Raw genomic sequence first — 27,543 nt, 5'->3', positions numbered from 1 at the left:
CACATTATAGTATCATACTGCCTGGAAAGGATACAGCAATGTAATAACCACATTATAGTATCATACTGCCTGGAAAGGATACAGCACTGTAATAACCACTTATAGTATCATACTGCCTGGAAAGGATACAGCAATGTAATAACCACATTATAGTATCATACTGCCTGGAAAGGATACAGCAATGTAATAACCACTTATAGTATTATATTGCCTGGAAAGGATACAGCAATGTAATAACCACTTATAGTATCATACTGCCTGGAAAGAATACAGCACTGTAATAACCAATTATAGTATCATACTGCCTGGAAAGGATACAGCAATGTAATAACCACTTATTGTATAAGCGCTCGCCAGGTGTGCTAATAGTAACAATGTGTAGTTATTCCTCAACCTCTACTTGTAGAAATGTAGTATTATTTAACGTAATGGATATGTTCATAGAAATATGTAAATGTTATAAGCAGTATTAAGTTAATAAATAAAATAAATGATTAAAGGTCACTTCTTTCAATTTATTTATTACATTAATACTGATTATAATACTTACATATATGTAGGAACATATCCATTACGTTAAATAATACTAAACTTCTACACAGGTACAAGTAGAGGTTGAGGAATAACTGCACATTGTTACTATTAGCACACGTGGCGAGTGCTATAAGTGGTTATTACATTGAATGTAAGGGAGCGTGGTGACTCTCTAGTATAGCAGCCCCAAAAAACATATATTCCAGCCCCAAACACACATGCACTGCAACACGTTACAGCAACACGTTACAGCAACACGTTACAGCAATATGTTACAGCTTCTTCTAAGCCAGGACAGGCTTTCTGACTATCAACCATCCGTGTGCCCCACACCCCAAGACATGCTAACCGAGCATCAACCATCCGTGTGCCCCACACCCCAAGACATGCTAACCGAGCATCAACCATCCGTGTGCCCCATACCCCAAGACATGCTAACCGAGCATCAACCATCCGTGTGCCCTACACCCCAAGACATGCTAACCGAGCATCAACCATCCGTGTGCCCTACACCCCAAGACATGCTAACCGAGCATCAACCATCCGTGTGCCCCACACCCCAAGACATGCTAACTGAGCATCAACCATCCGTGTGCCCCACACCCCAAGACATGCTAACTGAGCGTCAACCATCCGTGTGCCCCACACCCCAAGACATGCTAACCAAGCATCAATCGGCCATGTGCCCTACACCCCAAGACATGCTAACCAAGCATCAATTGTCCATGTGCCCTACACCCCAATACATGCTAACCAAGCAATCGTCCATGTGCCCTACACCCCATGACATGCTAACCAAGCATCAACCATCCGTGTGCCCTACACCACCAGGACAGGCTAACTGAGCATCAACCATCCGTGTGCCACACACTGGCGGGACAGGTTAACCAAGCATCAATCGTCCATGTGCCTCACACTGTTGGAACACGCTAACCGCGCAAAAACTATCCGTGTGCCCCACACTGCCAACATGCTAACTCAGCATCCCTGGGCATCAACCATCCATGTGCACTGCACGCCATGGAAACGCTAACCAAGCATCAACCATCCATGTGCACTACACCTCAGGGACACGCTAACCGAGCATCAACCATCCATGTGCACTACACCTCTGGGACATGCTAACCGAGCATCAACCATCCATGTGCACTACACACCCTGGACGCGCTAACCGAGCATCAACCATCCATGTGCACTACACACCCGGGACACGCTAACTGAGCATCAACTATCCATATCCATGTCGCTGGAGTATCCTTGTATTGAACTACATGGAACACACAGTGTCCACAGCCCACATGTATATCTTCACGAGTACGTAGCTTTTATTACAGAAATAATTGTAACTACACATGATCAGTGTAGAGGACAACAAACAGCCCTCACATCTCATCCATGTAGAATGACATACATGTCATTGTGTAATGTGTATGCAAGGCATGTGACATGATGAAACACAGCAAGCATGTCCTGGAGATACACGGACATGTTGCTCCCAGACTACAGAGGGATACAGAGAATACACGTCACCTTCTTGTCCCTGCCTGCTGAGCTCAATGACGGATTTATCCAGGGAAAGGTATCTGTGTATATGGGCTGCCGCCTGCTCGTACTCCTCATTCTTCAGAGCGCTCTGCACCCCATCCATGCAGAATTTAAGGTCCAGAATGTCGTCTGCTCGTTGTATGGCCTGATAGAGCCGGCTCTAGAGAATCAGACAGGTCTGACGATTAGTGACCACAAAGACTCTGCACTACATAACACGTCTCCGACAGGGCCCACCTGAGATAAGCGCTGTGTGCCTCATGCCTCACATACAGCAAGTGTAGGAGGAGTACAGTAAGGGCGTGACACAATCAGACATTGACACATCGGTAGATGCACCAAGTGCTGTGTGTGCACAATAGACGATGGTCAGCAGTACAATATGGCCGCCTCCGATTGGCTCATTCACCCCTCCAGCTGATAGTACTGAAAACAATGGCTTATAAACTACAGCCAACTACTCGCGCAACTTAACATTCCCATATTGCAGGAAAAGGAGAGATACGGTAAGAAGTCCATAGGGTCCACAGGGTGACCTTGGGGTATAGGTGATGCTGAGTCATCCGGGCACCTTACGCAGTATATTTTTCTTCCCAGGATGCACTTGGGTCTCCCTCTATACCCTGCCCCCGGGCCAGGGGCACCTCAGTTTCTTATGTGAATAAAGTAAGATAGAGCTAGTAACTGTGCACCTGGACAAACCACGCTGCAATCCACAGGGGGCGCGGGGGGGGAGGGGGGGCAAATACATACATACAGTCAGGTGCATAAATATTGGGACATTGACAGAATTTTCAGATTTTGGTCTCTAGTCACCACCACAATGGTTTTGAAATGAAACAAACAAGATGAGCTTTACCTGCAGACTTTCAGATTTAATTTGAGGGGAATTACATCCAAATCAGGTGAACAGTGTAGGAATTACAGCGGTTTCTATATGTGCCTCCCACTTTTTAAGGGGCCAAAAGTAATGGGACAAACTAAACAATCCTAAATCTAATGGGGGGCATCCACTAGACGATTTTATCCCTGTCCAACCTCTTAACGATTTTCCCTTGAAGTTTCCCTTGAAATATGATCTTCCACTCTGAACAATTTGCAAAAGATCTAACAATAAACGATGTTGTTTTAATCTGTGATTGAGAGCTTTCAGCTATAGTGGGCAGACAGTGGTTCATCGTTTGATCGTTCAGCATGAACGATGTGTAAACGATGTGTAAGCAATCAAGTGAAATTGACCTGCATGTTCAGTCGATGGAGGAGACGATCAAACGACCAGAGGGAGCGTGTATCGTACATTGTTAGAAACAATTACTGCACAATTTGCAAACGATGTTCGAACGATTTTATCATTATCGTTCAATCGTTCAACTTTATCGTCTAGTGGATACCTCCCTTAACTTTCACTTTTTAATACTTTGTTGCAAATCCTTTGCAGGCAATTACAGCCTGAAGTCTGGAACGCATAGACATCACCAGACGCTGGGTTTCATCCCTGGTGATGCTCTGCCAGGCCTCTACTGCAAATGTCTTCAGTTCCTGCTTGTTCTTGGGGCATTTTCCCTTTAGTTTTGTCTTCATCAAGTGAAATGCATGCTCAATCGGATTCAGGTCAGGGGATTGACTTGGCCATTGCATAACATTCCACTTTTTAGCCTTAAAAAACTCTTTGGTTGCTTTTGCAGTATGCTTCGGGTTATTGTCCATCTGCACTGTGAAGCGCCGTCCAGTGAGTTCTGAAGCATTTGACTGAATATGAGCATATAATATTGCCCGAAACACTTCAGAATTCATTCTGCTGCTTTTGTCAGCAGTCACGTCATCAATAAATACAAGGGAACCAGTTCCATTGGCAGCCATACATGCCCACGCCATGACACTACCACCACCATGCTTCACTGATGAGGTGGTATGTTTTGGATCATGAGCAGTTCCTTTCCTTCTCCATACTCTTCTCATCACTCTGGTACAAGTTGATCTTTGTCTCATCTGTCCATAGGATGTTGTTCCAGAACTGTAATGGCTTTTTTAGATGTTGTTTGGCAAACTCTAATCTGGTCTTCCTGTTTTTGTGGCTCACCAATGGTTTACATCTTGTGGTGAACCCTCTATATTCACTCTTGTGAAGTCTTCTCTTGATTGTTGACTTTGACACATATGCACCTACCTCCTGGAGAGTGTTCTTGATTTGGCCAAATGTTGTGAAGGGGTTTTTCTTCACCAGGGAAATAATTCTTCTGTCATCCACCACAGTTGTTTTCCGTGGTCTTCCGGCTCTTTTGGTGTTGCTGAGCTCTCCGGTGCATTCTTTCTTTTTAAGAATGTTCCAAACAGTTGATTTGGCCACACCTAATGTTTTTGCTATCTCTCTGATGGGATTACTTTGATTTTTCAGCCTAATGATGGCTTGCTTCACTGATAGTGACAGCTCTTTGGATCTCATATTGAGAGTCGACAGCAACTGATTCCAAATGCAAATGTCACACCTAGAATCAACTCCAGACCTTTTACCTGCTTAATTGATAGTGAAATAATGAGGGAATAGCCCACACCTGTCCATGAAATAGCTTTTGAGTTGATAGTCGAATTACTTTTGGCCCCTTAAAAAGTGGGAGGCACATATAGAAACCGTTGTAATTCCTACACCGTTCACCTGATTTGGATGTAATTACCCTCAAATTACATCTGAAAGTCTGCAGGTAAAGCACATCTTGTTTGTTTCATTTCAAAGCCATTGTGGTGGTGACTAGAGGCCAAAATATGAAAATTCTGTCAATGTCCCAATATTTATGCATGCAGCCCACACATGCTGGACGGCTTTATTCTTACACGGCAATTTAGATTTGAGCTAGGCCACCCCCCTCTCAGACCTGAATCACTCTGCCCCCCTGCAGTGCAGAATGGTATTACCAAGGTGCGCAGTTACTGGCTCTTTCTTACTCTATTCCCAAATGAGAATCAGGCCCATGTTCTCTGTGCTGAATTACTTCATCATATAGTAACTGGAGGAAATCTCTGCAGCATAGGTGATATGACCATCTTCCACTGTACGTACCTTGGCTAGGTCCAGCTGTCTGACCTTACTGCTGACATTCTCCGCCAGGTTACAGGTAAACGTTATCATCCCTGATAGCTGCTGGGCATCTCCTTCTATCAGCTGCAGGTTTGGCCTAAAATTAACAAATAAAGACAGACAAGCCAGAAAAGGTGAGGGAGGGGGGCAGGATGAGAGGAGCCGGGAGAAGAAACATACTGTTTTGGGGCACAAGCCGAATTAAAGGTGCCTATCCACTAGAAGACATGAAAACAACTGCACGATTACGACATTGTGATCGTGTAGTCGTTTGTCAGTGTGCGATGTGCCTACTAGCAGTCGTTCAGTGTAGGCTCATCAATCATCCCCGAACAAGGGCAGCCTGACGTTATCGTCAGGTTGTCCAGCATGTTTGCCCGATGATAGATGTCTAAGCGACCAGTGGCAGTGCGCATCACTGGTCGTTTTAGATATTTTTGCAAACGATTGAACGATATCGTTATCGTTTAATTAAATAATCTAGTGAATGGGCACCTTAAATGCCGCTGTCGTTTTTCCAGTCTGACAAGTGGGGAATCCAGGAGGGTATAAGATATAAGAGGGACTCGCTGTCACCTGCACCTGTCCCCGGCAGTGTATAATATATAAGAGGGACCCGCTGTCACCCGCACCTGTCCCCGGCAGTGTATAATATATAAGAGGGACCCGCTGTCACCTGCACCTGTCCCCGGCAGTGTATAATATATACGGCAGATCCGGTGTCACCTGTCCTCGGCAGTGTATAATATATATGGCAGATCCGGTGTCACCCGTCCCCGGCAGTGTATAATATATAAGAGGGACTCGTTGTCACCTGCACCTGTCCCCGGCAGTGTATAATATATAAGAGGGACTCGCTATCACCTGCACCTGTCCCCGGCAGTGTATAATATATAAGAGGGACTCGCTATCACCTGCACCTGTCCTCGGCAGTGTATAATATATAAGAGGGACTCGCTATCACCTGCACCTGTCCTCGGCAGTGTATAATATATAAGAGGGACTCGTTGTCACCTGCACCTGTCCCCGGCAGGATATAATATATAAGAGGGACTCGTTGTCACCTGCACCTGTCCCCGGCAGTGTATAATATATAAGAGGGACTCGTTGTCACCTGCACCTGTCCCCGGCAGTGTATAATATATAAGAGGGACTCGCTGTCACCTGCACCTGTCCCCGGCAGTGTATAATATATAAGAGGGACCCGCTGTCACCTGCACCTGTCCCCGGCAGTGTATAATATATAAGAGGGACTCGCTGTCACCCGCACCTGTCCCCGGCAGTGTATAATATATAAGAGGGACCCGCTGTCACCTGCACCTGTCCCCGGCAGTGTATAATATATAAGAGGGACCCGCTGTCACCTGCACCTGTCCCCGGCAGTGTATAATATATAAGAGGGACCCGCTGTCACCTGCACCTGTCCCCGGCAGTGTATAATATATAAGAGGGACTCGCTGTCACCTGCACCTGTCCCCGGCAGTGTATAATATATAAGAGGGACTCGCTATCACCTGCACCTGTCCTCGGCAGTGTATAATATATAAGAGGGACTCGTTGTCACCTGCACCTGTCCCCGGCAGGATATAATATATAAGAGGGACTCGTTGTCACCTGCACCTGTCCCCGGCAGTGTATAATATATAAGAGGGACTCGTTGTCACCTGCACCTGTCCCCGGCAGTGTATAATATATAAGAGGGACTCGCTGTCACCTGCACCTGTCCCCGGCAGTGTATAATATATAAGAGGGACCCGCTGTCACCTGCACCTGTCCCCGGCAGTGTATAATATATAAGAGGGACTCGCTGTCACCCGCACCTGTCCCCGGCAGTGTATAATATATAAGAGGGACCCGCTGTCACCTGCACCTGTCCCCGGCAGTGTATAATATATAAGAGGGACCCGCTGTCACCTGCACCTGTCCCCGGCAGTGTATAATATATAAGAGGGACCCGCTGTCACCTGCACCTGTCCCCGGCAGTGTATAATATATAAGAGGGACTCGCTGTCACCTGCACCTGTCCCCGGCAGTGTATAATATATAAGAGGGACTCGCTGTCACCTGCACCTGTCCCCGGCAGTGTATAATATATAAGAGGGACTCGCTGTCACCTGCACCTGTCCCCGGCAGTGTATAATATATAAGAGGGACCCGCTGTCACCTGCACCTGTCCCCGGCAGTGTATAATATATAAGAGGGACTCGCTGTCACCTGCACCTGTCCCCGGCAGTGTATAATATATAAGAGGGACTCGCTGTCACCTGCACCTGTCCTCGGCAGTGTATAATATATAAGAGGGACTCGCTATCACCTGCACCTGTCCCCGGCAGTGTATAATATATAAGAGGGACTCGCTGTCACCTGCACCTGTCCCCGGCAGTGTATAATATATAAGAGGGACTCGCTGTCACCTGCACCTGTCCCCGGCAGTGTATAATATATAAGAGGGACCCGCTGTCACCCGCACCTGTCCCCGGCAGCGTATAATATATAAGAGGGACTCGCTGTCACCCGCACCTGTCCCCGGCAGTGTATAATATATAAGAGGGACCCGCTGTCACCTGCACCTGTCCCCGGCAGTGTATAATATATAAGAGGGACTCGCTGTCACCCGCACCTGTCCCCGGCAGTGTATAATATATAAGAGGGACCCGCTGTCACCTGCACCTGTCCCCGGCAGTGTATAATATATAAGAGGGACTCGCTGTCACCTGCACCTGTCCCCGGCAGTGTATAATATATAAGAGGGACCCGCTGTCACCTGCACCTGTCCCCGGCAGTGTATAATATAAAAGAGGGACTCGCTGTCACCTGCACCTGTCCCCGGCAGTGTATAATATATAAGAGGGACTCGCTGTCACCTGCACCTGTCCCCGGCAGTGTATAATATATAAGAGGGACTCGCTGTCACCTGCACCTGTCCCCGGCAGTGTATAATATATAAGAGGGACTTGCTGTCACCCGCACCTGTCCCCGGCAGTGTATAATATATAAGAGGGACCCGCTGTCACCTGCACCTGTCCCCGGCAGTGTATAATATATAAGAGGGACCCGCTGTCACCTGCACCTGTCCCCGGCAGTGTATAATATATAAGAGGGACCCGCTGTCACCTGCACCTGTCCCCGGCAGTGTATAATATATAAGAGGGACTCGCTGTCACCTGCACCTGTCCCCGGCAGTGTATAATATATAAGAGGGACTCGCTGTCACCTGCACCTGTCCCCGGCAGTGTATAATATATAAGAGGGACTCGCTGTCACCTGCACCTGTCCCCGGCAGTGTATAATATATAAGAGGGACCCGCTGTCACCTGCACCTGTCCCCGGCAGTGTATAATATATAAGAGGGACTCGCTGTCACCCGCACCTGTCCCCGGCAGTGTATAATATATAAGAGGGAGCCGCTGTCACCCGCACCTGTCCCCGGCAGTGTATAATATATAAGAGGGACTCGCTGTCACCTGCACCTGTCCCCGGCAGTGTATAATATATAAGAGGGAGCCGCTGTCACCTGCACCTGTCCCCGGCAGTGTATAATATATAAGAGGGACTCGCTGTCACCTGCACCTGTCCCCGGCAGGGTATAATATATAAGAGGGACTCGCTGTCACCTGCACCTGTCCCCGGCAGGGTATAATATATAAGAGGGACTCGCTGTCACCTGCACCTGTCCCCGGCAGTGTATAATATATAAGAGGGAGCCGCTGTCACCTGCACCTGTCCCCGGCAGTGTATAATATATAAGAGGGACTCGCTGTCACCTGCACCTGTCCCCGGCAGTGTATAATATATAAGAGGGAGCCGCTGTCACCTGCACCTGTCCCCGGCAGTGTATAATATATAAGAGGGACTCGCTGTCACCTGCACCTGTCCCCGGCAGTGTATAATATATAAGAGGGAGCCGCTGTCACCTGCACCTGTCCCCGGCAGTGTATAATATATAAGAGGGAGCCGCTGTCACCTGCACCTGTCCCCGGCAGTGTATAATATATAAGAGGGACTCGCTGTCACCTGCACCTGTCCCCGGCAGTGTATAATATATAAGAGGGACCCGCTGTCACCTGCACCTGTCCCCGGCAGTGTATAATATATAAGAGGGACTCGCTGTCACCTGCACCTGTCCCCGGCAGTGTATAATATATAAGAGGGAGCCGCTGTCACCTGCACCTGTCCCCGGCAGTGTATAATATATAAGAGGGACCCGCTGTCACCTGCACCTGTCCCCGGCAGTGTATAATATATAAGAGGGACTCGCTGTCACCTGCACCTGTCCCCGGCAGTGTATAATATATAAGAGGGAGCCGCTGTCACCTGCACCTGTCCCCGGCAGTGTATAATATATAAGAGGGACTCGCTGTCACCTGCACCTGTCCCCGGCAGTGTATAATATATAAGAGGGACCCGCTGTCACCTGCACCTGTCCTCGGCAGTGTATAATATATAAGAGGGACTCGCTGTCACCTGCACCTGTCCCCGGCAGTGTATAATATATAAGAGGGACTCGCTGTCACCTGCACCTGTCCCCGGCAGTGTATAATATATAAGAGGGACTCGCTGTCACCTGCACCTGTCCCCGGCAGGGTATAACATATAAGAGGGACTCGCTGTCACCTGCACCTGTCCCCGGCAGTGTATAATATATAAGAGGGACTCGCTGTCACCTGCACCTGTCCCCGGCAGTGTATAATATATAAGAGGGAGCCGCTGTCACCTGCACCTGTCCCCGGCAGTGTATAATATATAAGAGGGAGCCGCTGTCACCTGCACCTGTCCCCGGCAGTGTATAATATATAAGAGGGACCCGCTGTCACCTGCACCTGTCCCCGGCAGTGTATAATATATAAGAGGGACCCGCTGTCACCTGCACCTGTCCCCGGCAGTGTATAATATATAAGAGGGACTCGCTGTCACCTGCACCTGTCCTCGGCAGTGTATAATATATAAGAGGGAGCCGCTATCACCTGCACCTGTCCCCGGCAGGATATAATATATAAGAGGGACCCGCTGTCACCTGCACCTGTCCCCGGCAGTGTATAATATATAAGAGGGACCCGCTGTCACCTGCACCTGTCCCCGGCAGTGTATAATATATAAGAGGGACTCGCTATCACCTGCACCTGTCCTCGGCAGTGTATAATATATAAGAGGGACCCGCTGTCACCTGCACCTGTCCTCGGCAGTGTATAATATATAAGAGGGACCCGCTGTCACCTGCACCTGTCCCCGGCAGTGTATAATATATAAGAGGGACTCGCTGTCACCTGCACCTGTCCCCGGCAGTGTATAATATATAAGAGGGACTCGCTGTCACCTGCACCTGTCCCCGGCAGTGTATAATATATAAGAGGGACCCGCTGTCACCTGCACCTGTCCTCGGCAGTGTATAATATATAAGAGGGACCCGCTGTCACCTGCACCTGTCCCCGGCAGTGTATAATATATAAGAGGGACTCGCTGTCACCTGCACCTGTCCCCGGCAGTGTATAATATATAAGAGGGAGCCGCTGTCACCTGCACCTGTCCCCGGCAGTGTATAATATATAAGAGGGAGCCGCTGTCACCTGCACCTGTCCCCGGCAGTGTATAATATATAAGAGGGAGCCGCTGTCACCTGCACCTGTCCCCGGCAGTGTATAATATATAAGAGGGACCCGCTGTCACCTGCACCTGTCCCCGGCAATGTATAATATATAAGAGGGACCCGCTGTCACCCGCACCTGTCCCCGGCAGTGTATAATATATAAGAGGGAGCCGCTGTCACCTGCACCTGTCCCCGGCAGTGTATAATATATAAGAGGGAGCCGCTGTCACCTGCACCTGTCCCCGGCAGTGTATAATATATAAGAGGGACTCGCTATCACCTGCACCTGTCCCCGGCAGGGTATAATATATAAGAGGGACTCGCTGTCACCTGCACCTGTCCCCGGCAGTGTATAATATATAAGAGGGACCCGCTGTCACCTGCACCTGTCCTCGGCAGTGTATAATATATAAGAGGGACCCGCTGTCACCTGCACCTGTCCCCGGCAGTGTATAATATATAAGAGGGACTCGCTGTCACCTGCACCTGTCCCCGGCAGTGTATAATATATAAGAGGGACCCGCTGTCACCTGCACCTGTCCTCGGCAGTGTATAATATATAAGAGGGACTCGTTGTCACCTGCACCTGTCCTCGGCAGTGTATAATATATAAGAGGGACTCGCTGTCACCTGCACCTGTCCCCGGCAGTGTATAATATATAAGAGGGAGCCGCTGTCACCTGCACCTGTCCCCGGCAGTGTATAATATATAAGAGGGACTCGCTGTCACCTGCACCTGTCCCCGGCAGTGTATAATATATAAGAGGGAGCCGCTGTCACCTGCACCTGTCCCCGGCAGTGTATAATATATAAGAGGGACTCGCTGTCACCTGCACCTGTCCCCGGCAGTGTATAATATATAAGAGGGACTCGCTGTCACCTGCACCTGTCCCCGGCAGTGTATAATATATAAGAGGGACTCGCTGTCACCTGCACCTGTCCCCGGCAGGGTATAATATATACGGCAGATCCGGTGTCACCTGCGTTGTGTTTAGGGAGACGTACCCCATTCGCTGCAGAGCCACCATCTTGCTTTCCACAGCCCCCTGTTGTCCGAGCAGCGCGTCCAGCTCCGCTTCCACCTGTTTCTGTAGGACAGAGAATAGGGGTGTAAGAGAGGGGTCCGGGGTGAGGACCCGGTAACACCTGATGTACCGGCCTCTGGTGACTCCCCTCAGAGCAGCTATTCCCAGCTCTCAGAGTACCTCCCTCCACCATGGCCACTGGGGGCGCCATTCCCCCAGCTGAGGTACCAACATGGCGGTTCCCCTGGACACAGCCCCTCCCCCATCCCCGGGTCACCTCCTCCGCGCACAGCCGCTCATAGGCCTGCTCCAGCTCCTGCAGGTCGGTGAGGGAGCGGATCTGCTCCATGCTCAGCGCCGAGCACCCGTGTCCCCGGTAACCATTCGGTGAGCTGGCCATGTTGACATGATGCGTCACTTCCGGACCCGGCTTCTTCCCTGATCGCGTCACTTCCGGCCATCGCCTGGTGCTTAGCTGCCCGGTCAGTGCCGGTGAGGAGGACGCGGGCGCGCGGGAAGTGTACCGAGCTCCGGAGGAAGCAGAGAAGGAGCCGGAGCAGCCGGTTTCCGTAGGTAGGGAGGTGCCGGTGTCCGCACATTGCAGCAGGCGCGGCCGGGGCAGCCATGCGGGGGCCTCAGGCGGGCTCGTGGCCTAGAAAGCGGCGGGAAGGAAGATGGCGGCCGAGTGACTCCATCCTGTATCCGAGCCCGATCCGCTCCATCCGCCGCCCCCCAGCGCCCGGCTCACCCCCAGCCCTGCGGCCTGCCCCGGCCAGCTGTCCCCACCGCCCATTTCCTGCACAGGGTGGGTCTAGGCCGAGGCCCGTGTCCGCCGGAGAACGTATCGGGAGGAGGATGACTCCCGGGTGTATGAGGGCGCTGTGCTGGGACATGGGGTGATGCTGTGTGTATTGGGGTGACTCCCGGGTGTATGAGGGTGCTGGGACATGGGGTGATGCTGTGTGTATTGGGGTGACTCCCGGGTGTATGAGGGTGCTGGGACATGGGGTGATGCTGTGTGTATTGGGGTGACTCCCGGGTGTATGAGGGCGATGTGCTGGGACATGGGGTGATGCTGTGTGTATTGGGGTGACTCCCGGGTGTATGAGGGCGATGTGCTGGGACATGGGGTGATGCTGTGTATTGGGGTGACTCCCGGGTGTATGAGGGCGCTGTGCTGGGACATGGGGTGATGCTGTGTGTATTGGGGTGACTCCCGGGTGTATGAGGGCGATGTGCTGGGACATGGGGTGATGCTGTGTGTATTGGGGTGACTCCCTATTGGGGTGACTCCCGGGTGTATGAGGGTGCTGTGCTGGGACATGGGGTGATGCTGTGTGTATTGGGGTGACTCCCGGATGTATGAGGGCGCTGTGCTGGGACATGGGGTGATGCTGTGTGTATTGGGGTGACTCCCGGGTGTATGAGGGCGCTGTGCTGGGACATGGGGTGAGCCTGTCTATTGGGGTGACTCCCGGGTGTATGAGGGCGCTGTGCTGGGACATGGGGTGATGCTGGGTGTATGAGGGTGACTCCCGGGTGTATGAGGGCGCTGTGCTGGGACATGGGGTGATGCTGGGTGTATGAGGGCGCTGTGCTGGGACGTGGGGTGATGCTGTGTGTATTGGGGTGACTCCCGGGTGTATGAGGGCGCTGTGCTGGGACATGGGGTGATGCTGGGTGTATGTGGGTGCTGGGACATGGGGTGATGCTGGGTGTATGAGGGTGCTGTGCTGGGACATGGGGTGATGCTGGGTGTATGAGGGTGACTCCCGGGTGTATGAGGGCGATGTGCTGGGACATGGGGTGATGCTGTGTGTATTGGGGTGACTCCCGGGTGTATGAGGGCGCTGTGCTGGGACATGGGGTGATGCTGTGTGTATGAGGGTGACTCCCGGGTGTATGAGGGCGATGTGCTGGGACATGGGGTGATGCTGTGTGTATTGGGGTGACTCCCGGGTGTATGAGGGTGCTGGGACATGGGGTGATGCTGTGTGTATTGGGGTGACTCCCGGGTGTATGAGGGCGATGTGCTGGGACATGGGGTGATGCTGTGTGTATTAGGGTGACTCCCGGGTGTATGAGGGCGCTGTGCTGGGACATGGGGTGATGCTGTGTGTATGAGGGTGACTCCCGGGTGTATGAGGGCGCTGTGCTGGGACATGGGGTGATGCTGTGTGTATTGGGGTGACTCCCGGGTGTATGAGGGCGCTGTGCTGGGACATGGGGTGATGCTGTGTGTATTGGGGTGACTCCCGGGTGTATGAGGGCGCTGTGCTGGGACATGGGGTGATGCTGGGTGTATGAGGGTGACTCCCGGGTGTATGAGGGCGACTCCCGGGTGTATGAGGGCGATGTGCTGGGACATGGGGTGATGCTGTGTGTATGAGGGTGCTGTGCTGGGACATGGGGTGATGCTGTGTGTATTGGGGTGACTCCCGGGTGTATGAGGGCGCTGTGCTGGGACATGGGGTGATGCTGTGTGTATGAGGGTGACTCCCGGGTGTATGAGGGCGCTGTGCTGGGACATGGGGTGATGCTGGGTGTATGAGGGTGACTCCCGGGTGTATGAGGGCGATGTGCTGGGACATGGGGTGATGCTGTGTGTATTGGGGTGACTCCCGGGTGTATGAGGGCGCTGTGCTGGGACATGGGGTGATGCTGGGTGTATGTGGGTGCTGGGACATGGGGTGATGCTGGGTGTATGAGGGTGCTGTGCTGGGACATGGGGTGATGCTGGGTGTATGAGGGTGACTCCCGGGTGTATGAGGGCGATGTGCTGGGACATGGGGTGATGCTGTGTGTATTGGGGTGACTCCCGGGTGTATGAGGGCGCTGTGCTGGGACATGGGGTGATGCTGTGTGTATGAGGGTGACTCCCGGGTGTATGAGGGCGATGTGCTGGGACATGGGGTGATGCTGTGTGTATTGGGGTGACTCCCGGGTGTATGAGGGTGCTGGGACATGGGGTGATGCTGTGTGTATTGGGGTGACTCCCGGGTGTATGAGGGCGATGTGCTGGGACATGGGGTGATGCTGTGTGTATTAGGGTGACTCCCGGGTGTATGAGGGCGCTGTGCTGGGACATGGGGTGATGCTGTGTGTATGAGGGTGACTCCCGGGTGTATGAGGGCGCTGTGCTGGGACATGGGGTGATGCTGTGTGTATTGGGGTGACTCCCGGGTGTATGAGGGCGCTGTGCTGGGACATGGGGTGATGCTGTGTGTATTGGGGTGACTCCCGGGTGTATGAGGGCGCTGTGCTGGGACATGGGGTGATGCTGGGTGTATGAGGGTGACTCCCGGGTGTATGAGGGCGACTCCCGGGTGTATGAGGGCGATGTGCTGGGACATGGGGTGATGCTGTGTGTATGAGGGTGCTGTGCTGGGACATGGGGTGATGCTGTGTGTATTGGGGTGACTCCCGGGTGTATGAGGGCGCTGTGCTGGGACATGGGGTGATGCTGTGTGTATGAGGGTGACTCCCGGGTGTATGAGGGCGCTGTGCTGGGACATGGGGTGATGCTGGGTGTATGAGGGTGACTCCCGGGTGTATGAGGGCGATGTGCTGGGACATGGGGTGATGCTGTGTGTATTGGGGTGACTCCCGGGTGTATGAGGGCGCTGTGCTGGGACATGGGGTGATGCTGTGTGTATGAGGGTGACTCCCGGGTGTATGAGGGCGCTGTGCTGGGACATGGGGTGATGCTGTGTGTATTGGGGTGACTCCCGGGTGTATGAGGGTGCTGGGACATGGGGTGATGCTGTGTGTATTGGGGTGACTCCCGGGTGTATGAGGGCGATGTGCTGGGACATGGGGTGATGCTGTGTGTATTGGGGTGACTCCCGGGTGTATGAGGGCGATGTGCTGGGACATGGGGTGATGCTGTGTATTGGGGTGACTCCCGGGTGTATGAGGGCGCTGTGCTGGGACATGGGGTGATGCTGTGTGTATTGGGGTGACTCCCGGGTGTATGAGGGCGATGTGCTGGGACATGGGGTGATGCTGTGTGTATTGGGGTGACTCCCGGGTGTATGAGGGCGCTGTGCTGGGACATGGGGTGATGCTGTGTGTATTGGGGTGACTCCCGGGTGTATGAGGGCGCTGTGCTGGGACATGGGGTGATGCTGTGTGTATTGGGGTGACTCCCGGGTGTATGAGGGTGCTGTGCTGGGACATGGGGTGATGCTGTGTGTATTGGGGTGACTCCCGGATGTATGAGGGCGCTGTGCTGGGACATGGGGTGATGCTGTGTGTATTGGGGTGACTCCCGGGTGTATGAGGGCGCTGTGCTGGGACATGGGGTGAGCCTGTCTATTGGGGTGACTCCCGGGTGTATGAGGGCGCTGTGCTGGGACATGGGGTGATGCTGGGTGTATGAGGGTGACTCCCGGGTGTATGAGGGCGCTGTGCTGGGACATGGGGTGATGCTGGGTGTATGAGGGCGCTGTGCTGGGACGTGGGGTGATGCTGTGTGTATTGGGGTGACTCCCGGGTGTATGAGGGCGCTGTGCTGGGACATGGGGTGATGCTGGGTGTATGTGGGTGCTGGGACATGGGGTGATGCTGGGTGTATGAGGGTGCTGTGCTGGGACATGGGGTGATGCTGGGTGTATGAGGGTGACTCCCGGGTGTATGAGGGCGATGTGCTGGGACATGGGGTGATGCTGTGTGTATTGGGGTGACTCCCGGGTGTATGAGGGCGCTGTGCTGGGACATGGGGTGATGCTGTGTGTATGAGGGTGACTCCCGGGTGTATGAGGGCGATGTGCTGGGACATGGGGTGATGCTGTGTGTATTGGGGTGACTCCCGGGTGTATGAGGGCGCTGTGCTGGGACATGGGGTGATGCTGTGTGTATGAGGGTGACTCCCGGGTGTATGAGGGTGCTGTGCTGGGACATGGGGTGATGCTGTGTGTATTAGGGTGACTCCCGGGTGTATGAGGGCGCTGTGCTGGGACATGGGGTGATGCTGTGTGTATGAGGGTGACTCCCGGGTGTATGAGGGCGCTGTGCTGGGACATGGGGTGATGCTGTGTGTATTGGGGTGACTCCCGGGTGTATGAGGGCGCTGTGCTGGGACATGGGGTGATGCTGTGTGTATTGGGGTGACTCCCGGGTGTATGAGGGCGCTGTGCTGGGACATGGGGTGATGCTGGGTGTATGAGGGTGACTCCCGGGTGTATGAGGGCGACTCCCGGGTGTATGAGGGCGATGTGCTGGGACATGGGGTGATGCTGTGTGTATGAGGGTGCTGTGCTGGGACATGGGGTGATGCTGTGTGTATTGGGGTGACTCCCGGGTGTATGAGGGCGCTGTGCTGGGACATGGGGTGATGCTGTGTGTATGAGGGTGACTCCCGGGTGTATGAGGGCGCTGTGCTGGGACATGGGGTGATGCTGGGTGTATGAGGGTGACTCCCGGGTGTATGAGGGCGATGTGCTGGGACATGGGGTGATGCTGTGTGTATTGGGGTGACTCCCGGGTGTATGAGGGCGATGTGCTGGGACATGGGGTGATGCTGTGTGTATTGGGGTGACTCCCGGGTGTATGAGGGCGCTGTGCTGGGACATGGGGTGATGCTGTGTGTATTGGGGTGACTCCCGGGTGTATGAGGGCGATGTGCTGGGACATGGGGTGATGCTGGGTGTATGAGGGTGCTGTGCTGGGACATGGGGTGATGCTGTGTGTATTGGGGTGACTCCCGGGTGTATGAGGGTGCTGTGCTGGGACATGGGGTGATGCTGTGTGTATGAGGGTGCTGTGCTGGGACATGGGGTGATGCTGTGTGTATTGGGATGACTCCCGGGTGTATGAGGGTGCTGTGCTGGGACATGGGGTGATGCTGTGTGTATTGGGGTGACTCCCGGGTGTATGAGGGCGCTGTGCTGGGACATGGGGTGATGCTGGGTGTATGAGGGTGACTCCCGGGTGTATGAGGGCGATGTGCTGGGACATGGGGTGATGCTGTGTGTATTGGGGTGACTCCCGGGTGTATGAGGGCGCTGTGCTGGGACATGGGGTGATGCTGTGTGTATTGGGGTGACTCCCGGGTGTATGAGGGCGATGTGCTGGGACATGGGGTGATGCTGGGTGTATGAGGGTGCTGTGCTGGGACAGGGGGTGATGCTGTGTGTATTGGGGTGACTCCCGGGTGTATGAGGGCGATGTGCTGGGACATGGGGTGATGCTGTGTGTATGAGGGTGACTCCCGGGTGTATGAGGGCGCTGTGCTGGGACATGGGGTGATGCTGTGTGTATTGGGGTGACTCCCGGATGTATGAGGGTGATGTGCTGGGACATGGGGTGATGCTGTGTGTATGAGGGTGACTCCCGGGTGTATGAGGGCGCTGTGCTGGGACATGGGGTGATGCTGTGTGTATTGGGGTGACTCCCGGGTGTATGAGGGCGCTGTGCTGGGACATGGGGTGATGCTGTGTGTATTGGGGTGACTCCCGGGTGTATGAGGGCGCTGTGCTGGGACATGGGGTGATGCTGGGTGTATGAGGGTGACTCCCGGGTGTATGAGGGCGACTCCCGGGTGTATGAGGGCGATGTGCTGGGACATGGGGTGATGCTGTGTGTATGAGGGTGCTGTGCTGGGACAAGGGGTGATGCTGTGTGTATTGGGGTGACTCCCGGGTGTATGAGGGCGCTGTGCTGGGACATGGGGTGATGCTGTGTGTATGAGGGTGACTCCCGGGTGTATGAGGGCGCTGTGCTGGGACATGGGGTGATGCTGGGTGTATGAGGGTGACTCCCGGGTGTATGAGGGCGATGTGCTGGGACATGGGGTGATGCTGTGTGTATTGGGGTGACTCCCGGGTGTATGAGGGCGATGTGCTGGGACATGGGGTGATGCTGTGTGTATTGGGGTGACTCCCGGGTGTATGAGGGTGCTGTGCTGGGACATGGGGTGATGCTGTGTGTATGAGGGTGACTCCCGGGTGTATGAGGGCGCTGTGCTGGGACATGGGGTGATGCTGGGTGTATGAGGGTGACTCCCGAGTGTATGAGGGCGATGTGCTGGGACATGGGGTGATGCTGTGTGTATTGGGGTGACTCCCGGGTGTATGAGGGCGCTGTGCTGGGACATGGGGTGATGCTGTGTGTATTGGGGTGACTCCCGGGTGTATGAGGGCGATGTGCTGGGACATGGGGTGATGCTGGGTGTATGAGGGTGCTGTGCTGGGACAGGGGGTGATGCTGTGTGTATTGGGGTGACTCCCGGGTGTATGAGGGCGATGTGCTGGGACATGGGGTGATGCTGTGTGTATTGGGGTGACTCCCGGATGTATGAGGGTGCTGTGCTGGGACATGGGGTGATGCTGTGTGTATGAGGGTGACTCCCGGGTGTATGAGGGCGCTGTGCTGGGACATGGGGTGATGCTGTGTGTATTGGGGTGACTCCCGGGTGTATGAGGGCGCTGTGCTGGGACATGGGGTGATGCTGTGTGTATTGGGGTGACTCCCGGGTGTATGAGGGCGCTGTGCTGGGACATGGGGTGATGCTGGGTGTATGAGGGTGACTCCCGGGTGTATGAGGGCGACTCCCGGGTGTATGAGGGCGATGTGCTGGGACATGGGGTGATGCTGTGTGTATGAGGGTGCTGTGCTGGGACATGGGGTGATGCTGTGTGTATTGGGGTGACTCCCGGGTGTATGAGGGCGCTGTGCTGGGACATGGGGTGATGCTGTGTGTATTGGGGTGACTCCCGGGTGTATGAGGGCGCTGTGCTGGGACATGGGGTGATGCTGGGTGTATGAGGGTGACTCCCGGGTGTATGAGGGCGATGTGCTGGGACATGGGGTGATGCTGTGTGTATGAGGGTGCTGTGCTGGGACATGGGGTGATGCTGTGTGTATTGGGGTGACTCCCGGGTGTATGAGGGCGCTGTGCTGGGACATGGGGTGATGCTGGGTGTATGAGGGTGACTCCCGGGTGTATGAGGGCGATGTGCTGGGACATGGGGTGATGCTGTGTGTATTGGGGTGACTCCCGGGTGTATGAGGGCGATGTGCTGGGACATGGGGTGATGCTGGGTGTATGTGGGTGCTGTGCTGGGACATGGGGTGATGCTGTGTGTATGAGGGTGCTGTGCTGGGACATGGGGTGATGCTGTGTGTATTGGGGTGACTCCCGGGTGTATGAGGGCGCCGTGCTGGGACATGGGGTGATGCTGTGTGTATTGGGGTGACTCCCGGGTGTATGAGGGTGCTGTGCTGGGACATGGGGTGATGCTGGGTGTATGAGGGTGCTGTGCTGGGACATGGGGTGATGCTGTGTGTATTGGGATGACTCCCGGGTGTATGAGGGTGCTGTGCTGGGACGTGGGGTGATGCTGTGTGTATTGGGGTGACTCCCGGGTGTATGAGGGTGCTGTGCTGGGACATGGGGTGATGCTGTGTATTGGGGTGACTCCCGGGTGTATGAGGGCGCTGTGCTGGGACATGGGGTGATGCTGTGTGTATTGGGGTGACTCCCGGGTGTATGAGGGCGCCGTGCTGGGACATGGGATGATGCTGTGTGTATTAGGGTGACTCCCGGATGTATGAGGGTGCTGTGCTGGGACATGGGGTGATGCTGTGTGTATTAGGGTGACTCCCGGGTGTATGAGGGCGCTGTGCTGGGACATGGGGTGATGCTGTGTGTATTAGGGTGACTCCCGGATGTATGAGGGCGCTGTGCTCGGACATGGGGTGATGCTGTGTGTATTGGGGTGACTCCCGGGTGTATGAGGGCGCTGTGCTGGGACATGGGGTGATGCTGGGTGTATGAGGGTGACTCCCGGGTGTATGAGGGCGATGTGCTGGGACATGGGGTGATGCTGTGTGTATTGGGGTGACTCCCGGGTGTATGAGGGCGATGTGCTGGGACATGGGGTGATGCTGTGTGTATTGGGGTGACTCCCGGGTGTATGAGGGCGCTGTGCTGGGACATGGGGTGATGCTGTGTGTATTGGGGTGACTCCCGGGTGTATGAGGGCGCTGTGCTGGGACATGGGGTGATGCTGGGTGTATGAGGGCGACTCCCGGGTGTATGAGGGCGATGTGCTGGGACATGGGGTGATGCTGTGTGTATGAGGGTGCTGTGCTGGGACATGGGGTGATGCTGTGTGTATTGGGGTGACTCCCGGGTGTATGAGGGCGCTGTGCTGGGACATGGGGTGATGCTGGGTGTATGAGGGTGACTCCCGGGTGTATGAGGGCGATGTGCTGGGACATGGGGTGATGCTGTGTGTATTGGGGTGACTCCCGGGTGTATGAGGGCGATGTGCTGGGACATGGGGTGATGCTGGGTGTATGTGGGTGCTGTGCTGGGACATGGGGTGATGCTGTGTGTATGAGGGTGCTGTGCTGGGACATGGGGTGATGCTGTGTGTATTGGGGTGACTCCCGGGTGTATGAGGGCGCCGTGCTGGGACATGGGGTGATGCTGTGTGTATTGGGGTGACTCCCGGGTGTATGAGGGTGCTGTGCTGGGACATGGGGTGATGCTGGGTGTATGAGGGTGCTGTGCTGGGACATGGGGTGATGCTGTGTGTATTGGGATGACTCCCGGGTGTATGAGGGTGCTGTGCTGGGACGTGGGGTGATGCTGTGTGTATTGGGGTGACTCCCGGGTGTATGAGGGTGCTGTGCTGGGACATGGGGTGATGCTGTGTATTGGGGTGACTCCCGGGTGTATGAGGGCGCTGTGCTGGGACATGGGGTGATGCTGTGTGTATTGGGGTGACTCCCGGGTGTATGAGGGCGCCGTGCTGGGACATGGGATGATGCTGTGTGTATTAGGGTGACTCCCGGATGTATGAGGGTGCTGTGCTGGGACATGGGGTGATGCTGTGTGTATTAGGGTGACTCCCGGGTGTATGAGGGCGCTGTGCTGGGACATGGGGTGATGCTGTGTGTATTAGGGTGACTCCCGGATGTATGAGGGCGCTGTGCTCGGACATGGGGTGATGCTGTGTGTATTGGGGTGACTCCCGGGTGTATGAGGGCGCTGTGCTGGGACATGGGGTGATGCTGTGTGTATTAGGGTGACTCCCGGGTGTATGAGGGCGCTGTGCTGGGACATGGGGTGATGCTGTGTGTATTGGGGTGACTCCCGGGTGTATGAGGGCGCCGTGCTGGGACATGGGGTGATGCTGTGTGTATTGGGGTGACTCCCGGGTGTATGAGGGCGCTGTGCTGGGACATGGGGTGATGCTGTGTGTATTGGGGTGACTCCCGGGTGTATGAGGGCGCCGTGCTGGGACATGGGATGATGCTGTGTGTATTAGGGTGACTCCCGGATGTATGAGGGTGCTGTGCTGGGACATGGGGTGATGCTGTGTGTATTAGGGTGACTCCCGGGTGTATGAGGGCGCTGTGCTGGGACATGGGGTGATGCTGTGTGTATTAGGGTGACTCCCGGATGTATGAGGGTGCTGTGCTGGGACATGGGGTGATGCTGTGTGTATTGGGGTGACTCCCGGGTGTATGAGGGCGCTGTGCTGGGATATGGGGTGATGCTGTGTGTATGAGGGCGACTCCCGGGTGTATGAGGGCGCTGTGCTGGGACATGGGGTGATGCTGTGTGTATTGGGGTGACTCCCGGGTGTATGAGGGCGATGTGCTGGGACATGGGGTGATGCTGTGTGTATTGGGGTGACTCCCGGGTGTATGAGGGCGCTGTGCTGGGACATGGGGTGATGCTGTGTGTATTGGGGTGACTCCCGGGTGTATGAGGGCGCCGTGCTGGGACATGGGAAGATGCTGTGTGTATTAGGGTGACTCCCGGGTGTATGAGGGCGCTGTGCTGGGACATGGGGTGATGCTGGGTGTTTGAGGGTGCTGTGCTGGGACATGGGGTGATGCTGTGTGTATTGGGGTGACTCCCGGGTGTATGAGGGTGCTGTGCTGGGACATGGGGTGATGCTGTGTGTATTGGGGTGACTCCCGGGTGTATGAGGGCGCTGTGCTGGGACATGGGGTGATGCTGTGTGTATTGGGGTGACTCCCGGGTGTATGAGGGCGATGTGCTGGGACATGGGGTGATGCTGGGTGTATGAGGGTGCTGTGCTGGGACAGGTGGTGATGCTGTGTGTATTGGGGTGACTCCCGGGTGTATGAGGGCGCTGTGCTGGGACATGGGGTGATGCTGTGTGTATTGGGGTGACTCCCGGATGTATGAGGGTGCTGTGCTGGGACATGGGGTGATGCTGTGTGTATTGGGGTGACTCCCGGGTGTATGAGGGCGCTGTGCTGGGACATGGGGTGATGCTGTGTGTATTGGGGTGACTCCCGGGTGTATGAGGGCGCTGTGCTGGGACATGGGGTGATGCTGTGTGTATTGGGGTGACTCCCGGGTGTATGAGGGCGCCGTGCTGGGACATGGGGTGATGCTGTGTGTATTGGGGTGACTCCCGGGTGTATGAGGGCGCTGTGCTGGGACATGGGGTGAGCCTGTCTATTGGGGTGACTCCCGGGTGTATGAGGGTGCTGTGCTGGGACATGGGGTGATGCTGGGTGTATGAGGGTGCTGTGCTGGGACGTGGGGTGATGCTGTGTGTATTGGGGTGACTCCCGGGTGTATGAGGGCGCTGTGCTGGGACATGGGGTGATGCTGGGTGTATGTGGGTGCTGGGACATGGGGTGATGCTGGGTGTATGAGGGTGCTGTGCTGGGACATGGGGTGATGCTGTGTGTATTGGGGTGACTCCCAGGTGTATGAGGGCGCTCTGCTGGGACATGGGGTGATGCTGTGTGTATTGGGGTGACTCCCGGCTGTATGAGGGCGCTGTGCTGGGACATGGGGTGATGCTGTGTGTATTGGGGTGACTCCCGGGTGTATGAGGGCGCTGTGCTGGGACATGGGGTGATGCTGTGTGTATTGGGGTGACTCCCGGGTGTATGAGGGCGCTGTGCTGGGACATGGGGTGATGCTGGGTGTATGTGGGTGCTGGGACATGGGGTGATGCTGGGTGTATGAGGGTGCTGTGCTGGGACATGGGGTGATGCTGTGTATTGGGGTGACTCCCAGGTGTATGAGGGCGCTCTGCTGGGACATGGGGTGATGCTGTGTGTATTGGGGTGACTCCCGGCTGTATGAGGGCGCTGTGCTGGGACATGGGGTGATGCTGTGTGTATTGGGGTGACTCCCGGGTGTATGAGGGCTCTGTGCTGGGACATGGGGTGATGCTGTGTGTATTGGGGTGACTCCCGGGTGTATGAGGGCGCTCTGCTGGGACATGGGGTGATGCTGTGTGTATTAGGGTGACTCCCGGATGTATGAGGGCGCTGTGTATTGGGGTGACTGCCGGGTGTATGAGGGCGCTATTAGGGCATGGGATGATGCACGTATTGGGGCACTCAGAGTAAGTAGGGTGTGATCTGTATCTCCCCAGAGACTCTGGTCGGCTGCCGGTGGTGTATAGATTGTACGATAGGTGACCGCGGTGTATGTGATAGTCAGGACATTGCGTTTGGCGCTCACAAGGATGAGTTTCATGTCTCTTCTCTGACAATTGCTGGAGACAGATTATCTCTGAGTAGTGTCCGTCTGGAATTACCGACACGTGATGGATATATATATATATATATAGCGCGCCAGGCTTATGCTAGTTATTCATATTTAATCTGGTTTTGTGTTGTGGTTTTTTTTTCAGTTGCTTGTGGTAAAGAGAAGAAAAATAAGAGAACCTTTCACCTACTGCTGATATCGACCGATAACCACCATGTTCTTATACAACATCACGCTGCAGAGAGCCACGGGCATCAGCTTTGCCATCCATGGAAACTTCTCAGGTACGTACATGAGCTATGTTTGGTGCGTTTGCAGACCTGGGTTAATGGAAGGGGGGGGTGGGTATCTGTCCTGCAGCTAGGCACTGAGGTCCTAGGGGAGACGGCCACTGCTGTAGGTATCTAACCTTAGGTCTCCCCTCTGGCCGTTGTCACTTTAATATTTCTCATTTCCTTGTGAAGGTACCAAACTACAAGAGATTGTTGTGTCTCGGGGTAAAATCGTGGAGTTACTCCGGCCTGATGCTAATACGGGTAAAGTTCACACACTGCTGACGGTGGAGGTGTTTGGGGTCATCCGTTCCCTCATGGCTTTCCGTTTGACCGGAGGCACTAAAGATTACATTGTGGTGGGCAGCGACTCTGGGCGGATCATCATTCTGGAGTACCACCCTTCCAAAAACATGTTTGAGAAGATCCACCAGGAAACCTTTGGAAAGAGTGGGTGTCGCAGGATTGTGCCCGGACAGTTCCTGGCTGTGGACCCCAAGGGCAGAGCTGTGATGATAAGTGAGTGGCTTTATATGGGGGTAAGGAGCCCTTTGGTCTTTGTTCTGGCCTCTGAATGGCTCTTTCTGATCGCCCACAGGTGCTATAGAGAAGCAGAAGTTGGTGTATATTCTGAACAGAGACGCGGCTGCTCGTCTCACCATCTCCTCCCCGCTGGAAGCGCACAAGGCCAACACCCTGGTGTACCATGTGGTGGGGGTAGACGTGGGCTTTGAGAACCCCATGTTTGCCTGTCTGGAGATGGACTATGAGGTGAGTTACCAGGATGTGCTGGCTGTTGCACAGTGGTGTGTAGAATGCCCCATCCCCCCTTCAGGATGATGAGTTTTCATGTCTCTTCTCTGACTTGTTCATTGGAGAAAGTCTGTCTCTGACGATGGGCGCGGCGGGTCAGGTGCCGGTTTCGGCCTGTGTGTGTTTATGGCAATGACTGGACATGCTTTGTTTGTAGGAAGCTGATAATGACCCAACTGGAGAAGCTGCCGCAAACACCCAGCAGACGCTGACCTTCTACGAGCTGGACCTCGGTCTGAACCACGTGGTGCGTAAATACAGTGAACCGCTGGAGGAGCACGGCAACTTCCTAATTACAGGTGAGCAGGGAGAGCCTGGCTACAGAAAAACCTGCACTTTTTAAAGCGGACTATTGCCAGTGGCCCATATGTGATGTAGTTGCTGAGGATGGTGTATGCAGGACATGGATATAGGGGAAGTACCATATGGGGGGGGGGGGGGGGGGCTGGTATATACAGGACATGGGTGTAAGGGAGAGACAATATGGGGGTTGGCGCTGGCGTATGCAGGACATGGGTGTAGGACAGATGTAATATGTATTAATGGGGTAAGGGCTGGTGTATGCAGGACATGGGAGCAGGACAGATGTAATATGTATTAATGGGGTAAGGGCTGGTGTATGCAGGACATGGATGCAGGACAGATGTAATATGTATTAATGGGGTAAGGGCTGGTGGATGCAGGACAGATGTAATATGTATTAATGGGGTAAGGGCTGGTGTATGCAGGACAGATGTAATATGTATTAATGGGGTAAGGGCTGGTGTATGCAGGACATGGGTGTAGGACAGATGTAATATGTATTAATGGGGTAAGGGCTGGTGTATGCAGGGCATGGGTGCAGGACAGATGTAATATGTATTAATGGGGTAAGGGCTGGTGTATGCAGGGTATGGGTGCAGGACAGATGTAATATGTATTAATGGGGTAAGGGCTGGTGTATGCAGGGCATGGGTGCAGGACAGATGTAATATGTATTAATGGGGTAAGGGCTGGTGTATGCAGGACATGGGTGGAGGACAGATGTAATATGTATTAATGGGTGTAAGGGCTGGTGTATGCAGGACAGAGTAATATGTATTAATGGGGGTAAGGGCTGGTGTATGCAGGACATGGGTGCAGGACAGAGTAATATGTATTAATGGGGTAAGGGCTGATGTATGCAGGACATGGGTGCAGGACAGATGTAATATGTATTAATGCGGTAAGGGCTGGTGTATGCAGGACAGATGTAATATGTATTAATGGGGTAAGGGCTGGTGTATGCAGGACATGGGTGCAGGACAGATGTTATATGTATTAATGGGGAAAGGGCTGGTGTATGCAGGACGTCTGTCTCCACATCCAGGATATGGTCACCGCTGCAGGTGCATATTGATTGACCTGTGTAGTAGGTAGGAGAGGTAAATGAAGATGAGGAAATCTCCCCCGATACTCTGATCTGATGGGCCTGCAGTGTCTATGGTCCGAGTAGGAGATCCTCTTTCTTGCTCAGGATGTCTTTCCCCCAAAAGCGGATCTTCTGCTTGGACTGTTGGCAGTATCACAGGACCTGTCTGACCAGGCTTGACACCCGGTGTACTTCCTGCTGGGGTATAACCCCATCTTCTTCTCTTGCAGTTCCTGGAGGGTCAGATGGTCCTAGCGGGGTCCTCATTTGTTCTGAAAACTACATTACATACAAGAACTTTGGTGACCAGCCAGATATTCGATGTCCGATCCCCAGGAGAAGGGTGAGTTGGCCCAGAGCCCGCTATGACTAGTATACAGGCAGACATTGGTGATGAGTTCTCATGTCTCTTCTCTGACTGAGTCCTGGAGAGAAGGTAAAGATCCTGAACAGCTGCCTGGCACCATTAGTGAGAGGTTGGGTGGTTGATGGGGTGAATTTTTCGCTTTTCCTGACACAACCCTTTTCCTTGGCATAGAACGACCTGGATGACCCGGAGCGGGGGATGGTGTTCGTCTGCTCCGCCACGCACAAAACCAAATCCATGTTTTTCTTCCTGGCTCAGACGGAGCAGGGGGACATCTTTAAGATCACACTGGAGACAGATGAGGACATGGTGAGGATCTGCGCTATTCACGGAATACCTTGTGGCACTTTTATAAGCTGTACGATGACTTGTTCTGCGTGCGCAGAAGTGAGATGTGTCCTATCGGTACCTTTATGGTTCACTAATGTTCTGTCCTCT

At 54.1% G+C, this 27,543-nt stretch overlaps 2 protein-coding genes across 3 annotated transcripts in view; one reads left to right on the top strand and one right to left on the bottom strand.

Annotated features, from left to right (window-relative positions):
- COG4 (component of oligomeric golgi complex 4) overlaps positions 1 to 12,212 on the bottom strand; it is a 64,814-nt gene extending 52,602 nt beyond the window's left edge. Inside the window, exons 1-4 of the mRNA XM_088446233.1 lie at positions 12,039 to 12,212; positions 11,742 to 11,824; positions 5,135 to 5,249; positions 2,065 to 2,239 (exon numbers count right to left, since the gene is read on the bottom strand). Of these exons, the coding sequence (XP_088302359.1) occupies positions 2,065 to 2,239; positions 5,135 to 5,249; positions 11,742 to 11,824; positions 12,039 to 12,161 (496 nt within the window). The 5' untranslated portion in view covers positions 12,162 to 12,212. The remainder of the gene's footprint in view (positions 1 to 2,064; positions 2,240 to 5,134; positions 5,250 to 11,741; positions 11,825 to 12,038) is intronic.
- The window catches only part of SF3B3 (splicing factor 3b subunit 3), a 33,776-nt gene continuing 18,353 nt past the window's right edge, over positions 12,121 to 27,543 (top strand). Inside the window, exons 1-7 of one of the 2 annotated variants that reach the window (XM_088446230.1) lie at positions 12,121 to 12,334; positions 24,409 to 24,547; positions 24,728 to 25,054; positions 25,134 to 25,306; positions 25,506 to 25,647; positions 26,969 to 27,081; positions 27,277 to 27,414. In XM_088446230.1, coding sequence (XP_088302356.1) covers positions 24,478 to 24,547; positions 24,728 to 25,054; positions 25,134 to 25,306; positions 25,506 to 25,647; positions 26,969 to 27,081; positions 27,277 to 27,414 — 963 coding nt within the window. In that variant the 5' untranslated portion in view covers positions 12,121 to 12,334; positions 24,409 to 24,477. Of the gene's footprint in view, positions 12,335 to 12,388; positions 12,567 to 24,408; positions 24,548 to 24,727; positions 25,055 to 25,133; positions 25,307 to 25,505; positions 25,648 to 26,968; positions 27,082 to 27,276; positions 27,415 to 27,543 lie in introns of those variants that run through there. The other variant, XM_088446229.1, reaches the window with a different exon arrangement.

This window comes from Taudactylus pleione, unplaced genomic scaffold (assembly GCF_031769625.1).
Source record: "Taudactylus pleione unplaced genomic scaffold, aTauple2 ptg000394l, whole genome shotgun sequence".
Classification (NCBI taxonomy): domain Eukaryota; kingdom Metazoa; phylum Chordata; class Amphibia; order Anura; family Myobatrachidae; genus Taudactylus; species Taudactylus pleione.
The sequence above is the reverse complement of the archived record's forward strand: the minus strand, read 5'-3'. Positions and strand labels throughout refer to the sequence as shown.